Source organism: Durio zibethinus, chromosome 11, assembly GCF_047325235.1.
Source record: "Durio zibethinus cultivar Kanyao isolate XHJ-2024 chromosome 11, ASM4732523v1, whole genome shotgun sequence".
In the NCBI taxonomy this organism is placed as follows: Eukaryota; Viridiplantae; Streptophyta; class Magnoliopsida; order Malvales; family Malvaceae; genus Durio; species Durio zibethinus.
The window spans coordinates 25582885-25598898 of NC_143172.1; the positions used below are offsets into that span (position 1 = coordinate 25582885).

Below are 16014 nucleotides of genomic sequence, written 5' to 3' on the forward strand. Positions count from 1 at the left end.
TCTTATTATTATGATATAATTTTTTTTGGTATAAATATATATTTAATCTATATAAGATTATTAATGAAATTGAATTTTTATATAAAATTATCCAGTGACATTATCATATTCTGTTAATGGAAAACAAGATATGAAACATTTGTATTATCAATGAGTTTGCATCTTTTAAGGAATTTGGAGCAATCAATTTTGTTGGTATAACGAAATTAATAGAGAAATATATATATATATATAATAAATATTTTATTCAATTTAAAATTTATGAATTTCTATTATTTTACCCCATTAATTATTTTTCTTAATTTGTTTTATTATTTTATTTTATTTTACTTTATTTTACCAACCTTATAATTTCTTAAATTAGTATAAAAAATTTTCGTGTTTTGATATAATACTCATAAGTAGAATTTTTTCACATGAGAGTTAAAATGTGCGAATATTAATTTTATTATATAAGATTTGACACGTTTGTTAAAATTGACGGGATTTATGTGGTGTCATGTCTATGAAAAAACGAACCTTATTAAACTCAAACCCGTCACTACAGACTTAGCTCGATTGAAAGCTGACCCTTCGACTTGGAAATTTTCTCAGTACGTATGGCCCAAGATAAAATCGAAGTCCCCGAAATCCGTTGACATTAGCAGAATCACCGAACTTATAAGCCACGCGACACAAACCAAAGCTGTCCTGTCCACAAAAAGTGCAATTGCTACTTCATGACTTGACTACTTCCTGATTTGCATTTTGCTGTAATTACCAAAAACACTACCACAAAATCATCCAAATGTTATCAAAATTCCAAAAAGCAACAGATAAGGCCATGGTATTTCTACTGAAGAAAGTACTCTCCCCTCTGTGTATTCCAAAGCAAAAATTACATATGGCAATGAACGCCACTCCTCCTAAGGTGCAACTTCTCTATGATCTCTGCAAAAACAGCTTTTCACCTTCTGGGTTGTCTTATGCTTCTTCCCAACCCATCCTCAAGCTCTGCTCTCTTCTGGGTATTTTTCATAATTACCCTTTTTTTTTATTTCTCTTCACAAACTTTTTGCATGTGAAGTTTGCCTCAATTCTGCATTTGGGTTTTGCCTGATATGATGTTTGATGTAAAGTTTTTGGTTGATTAAGGACCTGGAATGGAAAAAAATTGAATCTTGTGTATATTTGATTTCTAAGCTGATACTTTTAGATTTAAATTGTTTTTTTTTTTTATTTGGTAGCTTATTGTGAAGTTTTAATATGCTGGGTTGCGCATTGATGAAATTATTTGCTTGGTTTGTGGTAAGATGTTCTTTGCTTATTTTTCAATAAAAAAATTAGTCATTTTTAGCTAAAACCTCTCTAATTCTAAGGTTATGGACGGATGTTACCACATTGTTTATATCAGACAAAACCAAGTTATCTTTTAGTCCTTTTTCTTGGGGTATATTTTGTTTGGATGAAATTCATGCTCCTTTTTATTTGTTGTCTATTAATAGGATAGAACGCAGGTATGTGGTTTAGTGATATTGAATAAGGCGGTATTTAAGAGGGGAAAGATGCGTTTTTTGTTTATACTAATGCAGCAAGATGAGCTGTGTAATGTGACAGGGATATGATTATATGAATGCTTATCCCTTTTACTATGTCAGGGTAGTTGTGTAGCATTATTGCTTTATTTAGCACAAATTAGTCAAATGATTATTGAATAGAATTTTGTTTTGTTTTGTTTTCTTTTTTTGAGTTTGCAGTCCTTGATGCTAATAGCATTCACTCACTTAACCATGTAATTCTGATATGGATGCGTAACTGTCAGAGATTTTTTCCCCTATGAACATGCCATTTATTTGTAAAATGAAAGGTTACTGGTTTTAATTTTTCACTTAGTTATAAACTACAGCTTTTTGGGAGCTTTTGCCTAGTGTAATGGTAGAATTCTTAGTTCACAAGCTCTAGAGCTTGGGCTCAACTTCTGATAGATTCCAATATATACAAAGATGTTAAAGTGTAGTGCTATTCTTAGATCACTCTTTTTGTTGAGCTTACCTTGCAGAGCTAGGCTTCACTTATTTTAACTAAAATCCGCAACACATTAATTGAGAATGATCTTAGACATTCTTATCAGGTTTGTGTGCCTATTTTTTGGAATATTTGTTATGCTTAGATTTGCCTCTTCAGAAGAGCATTACCATGTTAGAAATGTTAGAGAACTGCTATTTCCTGTTAGCAGTGAGATCAATGATTGACAAAGATGAATGAGGGATGAGTAGTAGAAAATTGCTGATCTGGTAAGTTATGATTGCACATGTTATACAGTATTGTAATTAGTTCGGTTTTGAATTCCCATGTGTGATTTATGATGAAGTCAAAATGGGATTGGATCATAATCCAATAGGTCATTGGCTTCCAAAGTAATAAGGTGGATGAAATTAAGCCATTTTTGTGTGTCAATTCTAATTCTATTGCAACTTTTAAAGAATGAATTTTTTTATTAATGTCAACATTACTAGATGCTTTTAATCCTTTGCTTCCTAAAATTTGCATAAAACAATAGCTGAAAAACTGAAAAACAATGCATTATTTTGATTGTAAGAATTGAATAGGTTGTTACATCTGCTGCTTTTGTTTCTGATACGTCACTTGTATATACCATTTTACAGATACATTTGGCCCGGCTGATGTTGGACTTAAAGAAGAAAGTCCAGATGATGATCGAGGGCATGGATTTTTTGGACTGAATAGAGTAGCTCGATGGGCTCAACCAATAACATATTTGGATATTCATGAATGTGATAGTTTTACGGTGAGTCTTATTACCTAAATCTAATTTAAACTCATGATTTCATACTCCTCTCTTTAGAGTTTCATATGATCAGTTCTCCTTTTGATAATTTTCTCCATTCAATGTGTACCATTTCAAGGCTTATATGCATCTTTCTATTCTGTCCATGAGGTCGTAGTTCATTTGTTTCCATCATCGTTAGTTACCTAGATCCAAAATGTTAAATTGTTTTGGTTTTTTCCCTTTTCTCTTAGTTGCCCTAGGCTTCTTTTGGAGATTCTGATCATACTACACCATTAGTACCTGCTTTTGAGCAGCTGCAAGCCTTAATTCATCGAAAATCTGGCCAAAAAATTCATCCTTTTAAGATTTTAGTAGCTTTTTGCTTTAGTCCTAGTGGTTGAACAAATGATGTTCTATGCAGATGTGCATATTCTGCTTTCCTACTTCTGCGGTTATTCCACTACATGACCATCCTGGGATGACTGTATTCAGCAAAGTTCTTTATGGTTCGATGCATGTGAAGGCTTATGACTGGGTGGAACCTGCATGTATTAAGGAAAGCAAGAAGCCAGGTTGCCCTCAAGGTTTGGTTTAATATACTTCTGTACATAACAGTCAATCTGACTTTTTTGCAGGGAAAGCAATTTTAGTTTGGTTATTTTGTGTAAATCTCCCATAAAGATTGCTAACCTTCATGAACTTTGTGGAAATGGAACATAAAAATTTTGAAACCATCTGATGGGAATACATTGATCTCTGCAAAAACTAGCAATTACTCTAATCAATCTCTAATTTTTTTCTTTTCCCTTTTTCCTATTTCTAATTTTGTTATGATTTATAAAGGACAGATATAAAGCTTTGCTGGGTTTTCCTTTACTAGTTTAATCAGAATTCTTGCCATTACATTTGAACTGTATATTGTTCTAACTAGAGGAACTTGTCAGCACCTGTTTTTGCCTTTATCAGCACCAAACAGTTCTAACCATTTCTCACTTTAGCATAACCTTCTAGTAGCCATTGTCCTCAAAGGGAAAGATGATGAGGTTAGGTTAATATCAGCATGTTAGCGCCCATTCATTTCATTCATCTTTTTTCCCATGGCCTTAAGATTTATTCAAAATTAACACTGTATTTTTAGATAGTATACTCTCTAGCACCTTGTTAAAGTTCAATAGCATCTATATTTGGTGGTATGCTTACCTTTTATTTTCTCATTGTGGTCCAAGAGGAAGCATATGGCTTGAACCTAGGATCTCTACCTCTATTGCATCCCACTCTGACCCCTCAGGCTAAGTCTAAAGGGCATTTGTTGGACCATACTGATTGTTGATAAATTGATATAAAATAATCCATGGACCTTATGTTATGTCGGAATAGCTATGCTTCTGATTGATTAGCAAGGCCCAAATTTTCTTGGGTGTAAATAGTTGCTTTTTCAAGTTGCTAGAGATAATAATGCTCGGTGATTTTTTATTTATTCATGTTATCTCAGTATTATTCTGTTTCTTTTAGGACACTTATTACAGAATTTCTTTTTGGCAGTAAGGTTAGCAAGATTGGTGGTTGATAAAGTTTTTGCCGCACCATGCGGGACCTCTATTTTGTACCCAAAAACTGGGGGGAATTTGCATTGTTTTACTGCAGTCACCCCTTGTGCCGTGCTTGATGTACTTGCTCCTCCTTATAGGGAAGATCTAGGTAGAATATGCACTTACTACATTGACTACCCATATTCCACCTTTGGTAAGTTAATCTTTTGTTACCAATTACCATACATATATTTTTCTTGTTGCCCTTCTATTGTTCTGCATGGTATTGTGTAGCATATAAGCCCTATCACCTAGTCATCATATGCAAGGACAACCTTGTGCAATTCAGTTGTTAAAATAGCATACACTGAGTCTGCAGGAAATGGAGCTCACATAAGCAATGGAAGGGAAGAGGACTATGCGTGGCTTGCAGAGACAGAAGCACCAGATGATCTATATATGCGCTCGGGATTATATGTTGGCCCAGCTATTCAGGTTTAGCTCTCGATATAGCTCTTTGGTAGTGACTAGTGGATAATATCACATACTAATCAGAATGCTGATTCAATGAGCTTATAGATGGCTTTGCTCTTTGATGAATACATATACTTGAAACAAAAGATGTGACCATAAAATTGTATAATCTGAAGTTTTCAATATATTGTATAATTGCTGATCTTTACCTTCATTAGTTTTTCTAAAGAACATCCCACAGTTTTTTGGTTACAGCAGTCTGGTATTTATTGTTAGAATCATTTTTAATTCTATCCCAATTCCTTGGGTTATATACTTTGTGTGGTCTGCAATCTGAGAGTCAAGTTTCTTGAGAAGATTCATGAAAATCAAGTTCCTTTTACACTCCAATATAAACTTTAATCAAACTTGATTATTCAGATTCCAGAAACTGAAACTGAAAACATTTGATCAATCCTAGTTGATCTGAATTTTTTTTTTGCTTCTCTTGAGAAGCTCAAAGGCGCTGAAAATTTCCTATGGGTTGCCCCTTAGTACACTACTGTTCATAAACACGTTTCTTGACACAATGCGTAAACTTTGTTCCCGTAAATTTCTATAAGTAGATCTGAATGCTTCCCCATCATAACAAACATTTACAAGTGTCTATAGAATCTACAATGCAGCTGCCAAATGAACTTGTTTAACACTGTAATGCTGCAGTTTTATTACATACTAACAGGTAGTTGTTAGCCTCTCTAGTGCAGGGTCAAATAGATAGTTCTATGCACATAGAGAGCTAAACTTGTATGGTAGTTTTAAAATCAAAGCAAATTACAGAAATTGAGAGGAAACAAAACAAGTTCTTAGGAAAAACATAGTAAACTGTTAAATGTCTGAAAGTCTCTAAACGCTTCTGGCCAGCATTTCTTGATTCCTCTTGAAAGATAAGAGCTTTTGCAGGCGCATTTGTTTGTAAAACCTGGTTATGAATAAGTCTGCAACGTGATCAATCTCGTCTTCCAAACTGAAATCCTCTCCTTCCTCTTTGGAATTCCTCACCATCTCAATGATGGACCCACCTTGAGTTTCAGCCTCCAACTCCAATTCCTCATCAAACAAAGAGTGCGTCAGATCAGGATACTTGCTATCCTCGGCATCATCATCGCCATCATTAGCTGTGGCGTCATCTGGAAATGGAACTATGGCTTTGTTTTGGTCGTCTTGGCTAGTTTCATTGTCGCTAAGGAGTCCATGAATCTTGTTGGTGATGGAACCAAGCAAAACCGCCTTCTTGTTCTTCATCAAAGTGAGCAGGATAAGCTGCGCTTTGGCTGCACTCAATTTGCCCTTAACTGCAATGGATTGGGCTTTGGCAATGGAACTCGCCAACAGAGAAGAGATTAGCTGTTTCAAAAAAACCGATGCCTTGTTCTTCATACTTAACTGGTTTGGAAAATTAATATACAAATGCACGAGAGAGCAAGAAACAAAAGGAGCTTATCAACAGATTATTACAAGTTAACTGCAGTGCTGAATTGAGCATTAAGATCTAAGAAAACAGCTTTAGCATTTGATTGATTTATATAGAGGTGAAAAGGCAAGTCCCCAGTGGGCGCTTTTGCTTTGCCTTTTATTATTTTTTAATGCAGCTTTTGCTTTGCTTTGGAAGTGGGGCGGTGAAACTTAATTCAAGAGCCTGGGGAAAGCTAAGGGAAAAAGAAAAACTTCCCAGGACAGCAATCTCAGGGAACTCAAACACGTGGCTCGAATCTATTAGCTACATCCATGTTTATATTTCTGAGAAGATTCAGTAACCCCGCAAATAGACCTGTAAGCAAACCTTTAAACAATGGTAATCGGTGTAGATTAAGGAACCCTGCAAATAGAACTGTGAACAAACCTTTAAACAATGGTAATCGGTGTATTCATGTTATACCTTCGTTTAACAAAAAAAAACAAAAATTATCATATTATTTAAAATTTATATTTATTCATTAAACATAAAATATATTTTTCATTGTTATTAAATTTATATATAATTTTTATTAAAATTTTAAAATATATAACCTTTTTTTTATATTATTTTTCTATCACGTTACCATATTGTTTTTTAAATTAACATGACTACTATATTTTCCTGGAAGAAGAGAAGGAAAGACCCCAAAACTGATGTATATTTTCATAAAGATTAGTTTGGTAAGAGGACAACTCATCACACAGAAACTAGATTCGATTCAGAGAATCACATTTAATCAAGTCCTTTTTACACTCATACACGCTTAAAGGAAAGCTTGTTTATTCAGATCCCAGGAATTGAAACTGAAAACATTTAATTATCATAGTTGATCAAATTATGGTTTTTTCTGGAGAATCTCGTAGGGTCCCTGAAAACTTTCTGTAGGTTGCCTCAGTTCACTACAGTTTAGAAAAATGTTTCTCGACTCTAACTTGATGCAGAAGCTTGTTCCAATGAACTTCTCTAAGGAGATCTGAAAGCTTCACCGGCATAGCGAACATTTCCAAGTTCCTCTTCAATGCGAAGAAGCTGCAATCAGATTGAAGAAAATGAAATGATTCCTTCAAAAAGAAGAGGTTGGGGGGGGGGGGGGGGGGGTACGGAAGCCATTTCTTTCTGTTAAAAGTGCTTTTGATAGCAAACTTTTCAAGCCCAACCATCAGTTTTCTTAGGCCAAATACAGCTCTAAAAGAGATAATCTCTGCCAACCAAATACAATTAGATCAAGTGGTGAGGACGTTATATCGTTAGGCATATTCTGAAAAAGGTTGCACCTATCATCAATTTGGATAAACTAAAAGGATTTGATCATATTCTCAGCCAAGAGAATTCAACTAATTTTGTTTAACACCGCAAAGGTGCAGTATTATTTAATGAACCTAGTAGTTGTTAGAATCTAGTGCGGGGTCAAAGTGCAAGGACTGAATCCCTTTTCTTCCCCCGGTCTTGTTCAATTATACCAAAATTGAAAAGAAATCAATGTCTATAAAATCCATGTCTGAAATGAGCATGACATAGGTATAAAGTAAACTAGAAGAATAGAGGAGCAGAAAAGCCTCCGGATTACCTGATTGTATTTGGCCAACCTCTCACTTCTACAAGGAGCTCCAGTCTTGATCTATACAAAAGAGCAACAATCATCACCTTCTAGCATTTGAAAAAACACACACATATTGCTGCTAAATGCTGTTAGAAATAATGGATTTCAAATGATATACCTGGCCACTAGCCAAACCAACAGAAAGGTCAGCAATGAAGTTGTCCTCTGTTTCACCACTTCGGTGGCTGACCATCACTCCCCATCCTGCAGCTTTCGAGTCAAGTGCAGCTTGAATAGATTCGGTCACTGTACCAATCTGGTTAACCTGTGATACAAAGTAACAGAAAATGAACTCTGGCATGTCTCTTCTTACATTAATACAAGAAACGAACACACTTTGCATATTTGAATAACAATCCTAGTATTCAACCATCTGATATTGTATCATGTACACTCATTAGTTTATAAAGGAATTACCACACAGCCAGCTATTATATAAAATATAATGCAGCCAATTTTCTCACAATAAGAGCAAGGTCATAATCAATCTAGAGGTTGGACAGTTAGAATCTATAAGATATCGAATGTTACTTACTAGAATCTATAAGATATAGAATGTTATTTATTCTATTGTAAATTGAATTTTATGTATGTCACATCTTGATTTCAATAGCATATTTTATAGGTTAAAATTAAATTCTATCAATACAAATAACAATTACAAAGCATACCACACTGATGCACATTATTGGGTTCTATTCTAAATGAAAATCAATTCACTAGGCCAGATTGCAAGAACTGGACAAGGAAGATTATATTATAATAACTATGTAACAGAAAATCCCAAGAAAGGACAGGATCATTCTAGCTTAGATGTTTACCTTAAGAAGCAAGGCATTGCAAGCCTTCTTTTGAATGGCTTCAGCTATTCTCTTTGGATTTGTGACTAACAAATCATCTCCAACAAGTTGGATATTGACTGATGATTGTAGTGAAGCCCATGAGCTCCAGTCATCTTGGTCAAATGGGTCTTCAATTGACACGATAGGAAAATCTTTGACAAACTCTTTGTAGAGTTCACCCAAGCTCTGAGCCGAGAGCACATGAGCTCCATCATTTGGTTGTTTCTTAAAGTTTAGGTCATATTTCCCATCCTTAGTGAAAAACTCCGAAGCTGCAACATCCATTCCTATTTTGATCTGAAATTTTCACATTTTTGAGGTCACATTTGGCATATGGCAAAGCGATCAAAACAGAAAAGAAAAGCATTTGTCTCCTACCTTTCCAGTGTAACCAGCCTTCTCAATTGCATCCATTAGCAAAACCAATCCCTCCCTATTGTCCTGAACATTAGGAGCAAATCCCCCTTCATCTCCAACATTGCAAGCATCTTGTCCGTATTTTGCTTTGATAATACCCTTCAGTATGTGATAGACTGTATCCTCAAAAAGACAAAAGTGTTATCTACTTATGCAAAGACAAATTTAAATGATAAACTGAAGAACATACCAAGTTACAAACTAATTACAGGAACATGGGTTCATAGAGCTTGATATTGAAGTCCATATGAGATAAAGAAAAAGATTATCCAATGAAATACAACGACGCCAACAGATAAATATAGATAAGGAGTTACACAGCTAACCTTCACTCCCCATGCGAAGGGCCTCAGCAAACGAGCTTGCGCCAACTGGTAGTATCATAAATTCTTGCATGGCCAAATTATTTCCAGCATGACTTCCTCCATTGATTACATTAAACGCTGGAACTGGCACAACAAGCTCCTTTGTTCCTGACAATTCCTGGATATGCTTGTACAATGGCATCCCTTTGGCCCCGGCGCCTGCTCTGCATACGCTCAATGACACTCCCAATATTGCATTGGCTCCCAGCTTTGACTTGTTTGGAGTTCCATCAATTTCCAGCATAACAGCATCTACATCCGCTTGGTTTCTTGCCAAAGAGAAAGTCCAAACAGAGTATTTCATTAACTTCAATGCATAGAAAAACCAGGTTATTAAAGACAAAAATCAATGTCATAAGTTTTACCTAACATCAATGCCAATAAGCTTAGGACCCAAAACTTCATTGATGTTTTTGACCGCAAAGAGCACTCCTTTGCCCCCATAGACGCTCTTGTCACCATCTCTAAGCTCCAGCGCCTCATAGATTCCGGTAGAGGCGCCGCTAGGGACGGCTGACCGATAAAGTTCATCAGTGATCAAATCAACCTCGACCGTGGGATTACCCCTGCTGTCAATGATCTGCCTAGCTTTGACTGATTTGACCCTGCACTCCTTGGAAGCCGTCACCGCAACAGACGGGGCGGCAGTTACAGAGCACTGGATGGAAGCTGAACGGAGTTTTCGGGAAGGGAGAGCTGCCGGAAAGGAAAATGCGGAAGGCTGGGAAAGAGACGGCGAGGGAAGGCAAGGTTTTTGAAGGAGACTAGTCTGGGTTGTTAAGGCCATGTTTGGTTAAAAGAGCGAAGATGGGGGGTGAGGGTGTTTGGTACGGAAGAAAAGTGAGGGGAAAGTTAGGGGTGAGAAAGGAATTATAAATAGGAAGGGAAGCAACGTGGGGAAGTCCGTCAAGTGGCGATCAAAAGCAAGTAAGAAATGTGATTTTGTCTTGGTGGGTTGGTGGAGACAGACAAGCAAAGACGTTGAGACTTCGAGGTTGGTTCAACTTAAAAAACCAGTTAGGTATCACGTTGAAGGTTGAACTCTCCTGTTCCTGTTCTCAGTTCTCTTATTTGTGGGCCCCCGTCCGACGTGGACAACTGGACATTAGCTTCTTTAGTTGTTTACTTTTTGTATTATGTTCTTTTATGTTGACATGAAGCCATTAACCAGACAAATTGAAGAAGACAACAGGAGTGACTGCCTGCATTTGTTACATGGACTTGGCAGTTCCAGTTATCATACCCGTATCGACAGTCGACACCGTGAGGGAGAGAAGGCTTGTGCTGTAACTTGTGAGCGGCTAGGCAGGTAAGAAGAAGAAGAAGAATGTGGAGGAAAATGTTAGGGCTTTCTTTTTTTATTTAATTTGGGCTCAAAATTTCATCCTCATAGTTTTTATATTGGGTTTAACAAGTGAGTCGTGTAGCCCAACGTAAGGAAAACATAGTCCACATAAATTGATGGAAATGAAAATGAAAATTTATTTAGTTTGTTATTATTAATTTTTTATTTAGGACTGTTGATGTCTAGTAGTCATTTTGGCTCAATTAATTTAAATTCGAGTCAAGTTGAATATCATAAGAAGGTAAATTCTCTTAAATTTATTTTTTTTATTCATAAAATTTAAAATCAAGATATTATTAAAAAAAAATCGAATTCTTTTTCACTTAGATCTATTATCAATTTTATTTCACTTCAATGTTAATCCTATTAATAGGATTCTTTTAAGTAGTTGGAATCTAGATTGAAAAAAAAAACTGTTAGATTAATTTGTTTGTTATTCTTTGTTTCTTTAATAATAAATTTCTGCTCTCTTTTGATGAATAAAATTATATTTAATTATCCAGAAATTTTATTTATATAATAAAATCTTCATTAAATTTTTATAAGCATATTCATATCTTATTTTTTAAGATTTTTACCGAATTCCTCAAATTCGTACCCTGTAGATATCCATACCCGAATTCATGTAATATAAATGACTGCTTCTATATATATATATATATATATATATATATGCAAAAGAAACCTCAAAAAAATCAATAATCTTTGCTACTATGGGATTTTCTTTCGCTTAGAAAAAGAAGCTTCAATCTATATATTACCTGTTTCATTTGTTTTAATTATAGCTCATACTGTAACAAAACAAGGACAGAAACCAATTTCTTTAATTTCTCCATATAAATGCAGCTAAAATTAATCCTCACCAAGAAAAGCCAAAGAAATCGTTAAAAGAAAAGAAAAACAAAAGGAAAAAATATTTCCCCAATAATGGTTCGCATTAGCAACACCCTTTTCACCTTTATAAACATATTTCCTTTCTTTCTAGGCCTGGTTGCCGTCGTTGTCTCCATCTACTTTCGCCTGCATGGAACCACCGTTTGTCAAAACACCCTACGAAACCCTTTGCTGATAATAGGGCTCGTTCTATTCGCTGTATCGTTGCTAGCCTTTATTGGTTCTTGTTGCAGTAATGCCAGTTTTTTCTTAACTGCTTACTCCATTTCCGTGGTCCTTGTCGTTTTGGCTTTAACGGGTTTAACGCTTTTCGCCATGGTCGTCACCAATAAAGCCTTGGCCAGGAGGATTTCCGGGATAGGGTTCAGCGAATACCGACTCGAAGATTATTCAGGTTGGTTGAAAGACCATTTTGTGAGTAACAATAACTGGGATCACATCCGGAGTTGTTTGAGTTATTCCCATGCTTGCAAAACTCTCCATAGCGACGCAACCTTCTCAGGTTTCATCAAGCAAAAATTGTCCTCAATTCAGGTAAAACTCTTTAAAACTTGATATCGGATCAAGTTTTAATCCTTAGGGTGTCTCTGAAATGTCAAATTATTTTAATTTTAAACCTACAATTTGATGTTTTTGACAATTAATCTTGAATTTTTGCTTGTTTTTTAATTAGTCCGGTTGCTGCAAGCCACCAATCTACTGCAAGTTTGTGTACAAGAATGCGACGTTCTGGATGGTGCCAAAATCGGGTCCGGACGTGGAAGACAGCGACTGCAGGACATGGAGCAATGACCAGCGCAAGCTGTGCTACAATTGCAAGTCTTGCAAGGGAGGAGTTTTAGCCAATATAAGGAAAGAATGGAGGCTTTTGGCCATTCTAAACATATGCGTCATTATATTAGTCCTCATCACCTTGAACATTGGGTGCAGCATTAGAAGAAGAAGAAGAAGGAAACCTGATGAGAAAATAACCTTTACAGCTTAGATATAGAGATACAGGGGTTATCCTTTGATTTTTCATCATTTTCTTCCTTTTTTTTTTTTTTTTCAATTCTGTTAAAAGAATAGACACAATATTATAGCAGGTTTAGCTTATTAGATGCCTAGAAAACCCAAGACGGTTACTAATTATTGATGTACTTTTCCATCAGGTGCTGAAGAGCGTGTAGTCGAGAATATGTCACCTGCTCAATCCATGATAACATGGCTCGATAGCTTGATAACTTGTCAAGTATTAAATCTGCTAAAGTTGCAGTCAAAATTGTTGCTGACGTGATAATTAATGACTATCAAAGTATTACACATGAGGATCATGGTATAACATTAATATATATTATTAGGTCAAGTGGACCATTACTCATAATTTTTATGTTGGTATTCATTTAAATAGTTGTACTCTTAATTTTAATATAAAATTTAATTTTTGACGATTGATTTCAACTTTAAAAATTACAAGCCTCGTAATATATATATATATATATATTTCATTTTAATTTGATTTTGATGAAATTAAAAATAAAATAAAAATTTAAATATCATATATGATGAAAAAGAAAAAATTTGTTTTTGTAAATTAATTTATTATATGACAAAAAATTAAGTATCAAAATTATATACAAAAATATGAAATGATATATATATATATAAACGATGGTATCATCATCATCATCATATTGTCAAGAAATCATCAAACATATATTTTAAATTATTTCTTCATTATATATTTTGGTAAAAAATTTTATTCAAAAATTAATGTAAAATCTCCTACAAGTGCAATAAGAAATCAATATTTGCTTTAAACAAATCATATACTATTACCTTCGCATGAAGATGAACTATCTTTAGCTCCACTGATAAAATCTACACCATTTTGATTTATGCATGTCTTATTTGAATGATATGTAGAAGGATTGTTATCTCTTTATCACATTATTTTGCAACTGGCTTTCAGTAATCCAGATTAAGATAAGTCATCTTTTGCTTTTTTTTTTTTTAAGAAAAATCTAAAAAATTTTAAAACAAAATACCGAAACCAAAATCTAAAATTACACACTCAATTCAGTGAAATCCAATCGTCCCGCTACACGCAAAGGCCACCACTAATTACGTCGTTTCGAAACGCCTCCGGGGTACATTTTCAGCAAACCACATGACGTGCATGTTCCACCTTTAGCCATCTGGCAAAATCTCGACTTCAGCGGACCCCACCAGACAGAGATTACAGAGAAAATCCTTGTAATTAAATTTTATATCGTACGGTTTCAAAACATGAAAGAAAAACCGCTTTACAAACGTAACAAAAAGAAAAAAAATGAACAGTCACTTCCCTTTCCTCGCTGGTTGTTTCGATTTCTCTTAGAAACAAAGAAACAGAAACGACATAACCAAAACCCAAAGTCCCAACCCAATACTTTCTTCTTCTCTTTTTTATTTTTAAACCAAACCCTTTGAAAATCCCCAGACCAAAAAAGACATAATATAACAATGGGTCGTGTTAGCAACTGTATTGTTGTGTTCCCGAACAGCTTATTGCTGTTACTAGGACAGCTTTCCTTGTCATTTGGGGTTTACTTTGTGGTCCATGGAAGCACTCATTGCGATAAAGTGTTGAAAGATCCATTGCTGATAATGGGTGGTTTCTTGGTGGTGGTTTCTTTGCTTGGGTTAATTGGTTCTGTGTGCAAGAACAACTTTTTCATGTTTATTTACTTGACTGTCATGTTTTTCTTAATTCTTGGTCTCATTGGACTCACTGTGTTCTTGTACCTGGTCACCAACCATGGCGCTGGGAAGGTGTTTTCAGAGCGAGACTTAATCATTAAGGAAAGAAAATCTGCAGATTTCTCCAATTGGTTGAAGAATCATTTTGTTAATGACAAGAATTGGAATCAGATAAAGAGTTGTTTGATTGATGCTAAGGTTTGCACGAGTGTTGGAAATCATAATGATCATGTTAATTATAAGGCATTGGTTTTTTTCAAGAACACCCTCCCTGCATTACAGGTATTTTTCTTCTTATAATTTTTGGTGGTTAATTCTTAATTGGTGAATTGATTTTTTCCTTTTAGAAAAAAAGTGACAGTTGTTTTTGACTTTATTGCTATTATATATCATTTTCTCATGATTACCGATGGTGACACTGAAGTAACTATCCTTTACTAAGAATACTTTGTAACTTTGTCTTTGCTGTGAATTATTGCATGTATACCAAGCTGTACTATACCATTTATGTTGAATTTCCTCCTTTTCTTGATTCTTTTCTTTACCTAGCATGTAACATGGATAACTTTCCTAGTTTACACTGTATTAATTTACATAATTTGGTTTGAAATTTGGACCAATATATTTCTTTTGAGTTTCATAGTATACATGTTAGAATAAAATTTTACATTAATTTGCCTCTTAATTACTCATAATTCTACAATTGGAAAAGGTGGTAGTAATTGTGTTTGAATATGGTTGTCGGTACTGTATAGCTAATGCAATTAGGCAGACTTAAACTTATTAGTTGATTCGTAATCACTTTAAGTTAACATTCAACATGTTTGAAATTCAATTTCTAATGTATAGAGATTTGTTTATTTATCCAATAGTTGAGCAGGATATTAAAAAAAGTAGATATCTAAATCGTCTAGCCCAAAAGAAAGTATATTTTGGATTATCTATTTTCTGATATTCATGCTTGATACTAAGAAGCAAATGAGGCAGTTTGATTGTTCTTGATTTGCTTTCGTTCTTAAACTCACCTTTCTGTTTGGACTTAGCTTCAAGCTTAAATCGTTTGTTTGTTTTTTTTTAATGAATCAATGTTCAGTCTAGCTGCTGCAAGCCACCAACTCGCTGTGGTTTCCGACCGAAGAATGCAACATTCTGGGAAGTCCCGAAATCAGGACCAGCCACGGCAGACCCTGACTGCTTAACATGGAGCAACAACCAGTGGAAGTTATGCTATGATTGCAACTCATGCAAAGGAGGAGTTCTTGCCAACTTCAGGAAGGCGTGGAAGTCTTGGGCTATCATCAATGTCATTCTTCTCATCTTCCTCATTTTCGTTTATTCTGTTGGTTGCTGTGCCAGGAGGAGCAATCAGAAATCTAACAGGAAATACATAAGAGGCTTCGCTTGATCACCTTTCAATATTCTATTCATATGTAACTATCAAATTAAACATTAATAATCATGTTCTTAAATTAGTTAGTTTTGCTTTGGACTAGATTATTTCAGACGATGATAATTGTGTGCTGACATTGTATTTCTATTTGTGATTCATTTGTCTTTAT

At 34.8% G+C, this 16014-nt stretch overlaps 5 protein-coding genes across 5 annotated transcripts; 3 read left to right on the plus strand and 2 right to left on the minus strand.

Moving 5' to 3' along the window:
• Positions 1-692: 692 nt before the first annotated feature.
• Positions 693-4975, plus strand: LOC111289714 (plant cysteine oxidase 3-like). Its single transcript, XM_022880971.2, has 5 exons — positions 693-1007; positions 2646-2788; positions 3192-3354; positions 4313-4513; positions 4679-4975. The coding sequence occupies exons 1-5, from the start codon at positions 788-790 to the stop codon at positions 4798-4800; spliced, it is 849 nt and encodes a 282-aa protein (XP_022736706.1). The 5' UTR covers positions 693-787; the 3' UTR covers positions 4801-4975.
• Positions 4976-5545: 570 nt separating this feature from the next.
• On the minus strand, positions 5546-6324 carry LOC149516223 (uncharacterized). Its single transcript, XM_089768464.1, has one exon. It carries the CDS (start codon positions 6190-6192, stop codon positions 5659-5661), a length of 534 nt encoding a protein of 177 aa, XP_089624590.1. The 5' UTR covers positions 6193-6324; the 3' UTR covers positions 5546-5658.
• A 586-nt stretch (positions 6325-6910) lies between these two features.
• On the minus strand, positions 6911-10864 carry ENO1 (enolase 1). The gene is made up of 7 exons (XM_022880970.2): positions 9861-10864; positions 9457-9764; positions 9092-9246; positions 8693-9010; positions 7990-8136; positions 7839-7889; positions 6911-7300 (listed from the first exon to the last, which is right to left on the minus strand). Exons 1-7 carry the CDS (start codon positions 10280-10282, stop codon positions 7235-7237), a joined length of 1467 nt encoding a protein of 488 aa, XP_022736705.1. The 5' UTR covers positions 10283-10864; the 3' UTR covers positions 6911-7234.
• A 717-nt stretch (positions 10865-11581) lies between these two features.
• LOC111291454 (tetraspanin-11-like) lies at positions 11582-13036 on the plus strand. The gene is made up of 2 exons (XM_022883227.2): positions 11582-12268; positions 12408-13036. The coding sequence occupies exons 1-2, from the start codon at positions 11768-11770 to the stop codon at positions 12717-12719; spliced, it is 813 nt and encodes a 270-aa protein (XP_022738962.2). The 5' UTR covers positions 11582-11767; the 3' UTR covers positions 12720-13036.
• Positions 13037-14090: 1054 nt separating this feature from the next.
• LOC111291294 (tetraspanin-8-like) lies at positions 14091-15969 on the plus strand. Its single transcript, XM_022882951.2, has 2 exons — positions 14091-14737; positions 15549-15969. The coding sequence occupies exons 1-2, from the start codon at positions 14219-14221 to the stop codon at positions 15858-15860; spliced, it is 831 nt and encodes a 276-aa protein (XP_022738686.2). The 5' UTR covers positions 14091-14218; the 3' UTR covers positions 15861-15969.
• The last annotated feature ends 45 nt before the right edge of the window (positions 15970-16014 follow it).